The sequence below is a fragment of the Elephantulus edwardii genome, unplaced genomic scaffold (assembly GCF_000299155.1).
Source record: "Elephantulus edwardii isolate Elephantulus edwardi_28Jun2011 unplaced genomic scaffold, EleEdw1.0 scaffold00214, whole genome shotgun sequence".
Classification (NCBI taxonomy): Eukaryota; Metazoa; Chordata; class Mammalia; order Macroscelidea; family Macroscelididae; genus Elephantulus; species Elephantulus edwardii.
In genome coordinates this window covers 4,643,985-4,645,009 of record NW_006399964.1, presented here as the reverse complement: position 1 = coordinate 4,645,009, position 1,025 = coordinate 4,643,985, and the positions used below count along the sequence as shown (strand labels likewise).

The window sequence follows — 1,025 nt, the reverse complement described above, 5'->3', positions numbered from 1 at the left end:
GGACTCAGCGTGAGGCCGTCCACCGACACCTCGAGCCGCTCCGCGCTCAACACCGCCGCCATCTCCCGCTGCTGCGCCTCCGCGCCGGCTCAGGCGGCGGCCACGTAGCGATTTCCTGCCGACCTCTGACCTCCTCTCGCCGCACCGGAACTTCCGCTCTGGAGGAGGCCCGGGCTGGCAAGCGGGGCGAGGCCTGGGCGCCGCCTCGGGGGTTCTGCATTCGTGGTGTTCTACCGCCAGCCTTGTCCCCCACGCCGTCCTCGCGGTACAGGCCGCAGTCTCCTCCAGCCTGTCCCGAGCCGCCCCAGCCCGCGCCTGTCACGCAGCGCCGGTCAGCCCTGTGCGTGCGGCCCCGAGCCTGCCGGACAGAGCTCTTCACCTTTGCGGGCCGACCTCCCCGCTGCCCCAGCCCGGGCCTCTTCCGCACTTGGAGGGGTCCCTGTGCGTGTGGCGCTCACTTGCCGGGCAGAGGACCTTTGTTAGCGGAGCGTGCTCTGCCCAGCTGTTGGCCGTCGGTTTCATTTGTTCTTGTCAGCATCTTGAAGGGGATTTTGTTGTTGTTATGTGCCGTCTAGTCGCCTGCGACTTATAGCGACAACAGCCCTAACAGCCCTGTCTATTCCTTGCCAATCGTGTTGTCTCCAATACGCCTATCCCCATTCCCCCAGTGACGGAATCAATCCATCTCATCGAGGGTCTTCCCCTCCTGCGCTGTCCCTTCACCCTCCCAAGCATGACGTCCCTTTCCAAGGACTGATCCTGCCTTGCAACATGGCCAAAGTATGTCAGATAGAGCTTTAGAATCCTTGCCTCCAAGGAGCAGCCTGACTTCACCTTCTCCAGGACGAACTTGTTTGTTCTCCTAGCAATCAACGGTATATTGAATACTCTTCCAGCACCAAAGCTCAAAGGCATCAATTCTCCTTCTATCATCCCTAGTCATTGTCCAACTCTGATGCATACATAGTGAGTAACTGCAAAGACTATGTGACATCCACAGTGACATCGTTGCTCTTCAGTACTTT

The 1,025-nt window shown here is 59.8% G+C and overlaps 1 protein-coding gene across 1 annotated transcript in view; it reads right to left on the bottom strand.

Annotated features, from left to right (window-relative positions):
- Nucleotides 1-62, bottom strand: part of ACBD3 (acyl-CoA binding domain containing 3) — a 53,261-nt gene extending 53,199 nt beyond the window's left edge. Inside the window, exon 1 of the mRNA XM_006897764.1 lies at nt 5-62. Coding sequence (XP_006897826.1) covers nt 5-62 — 58 coding nt within the window. The remainder of the gene's footprint in view (nt 1-4) is intronic.
- Nucleotides 63-1,025: the final 963 nt, after the last annotated feature.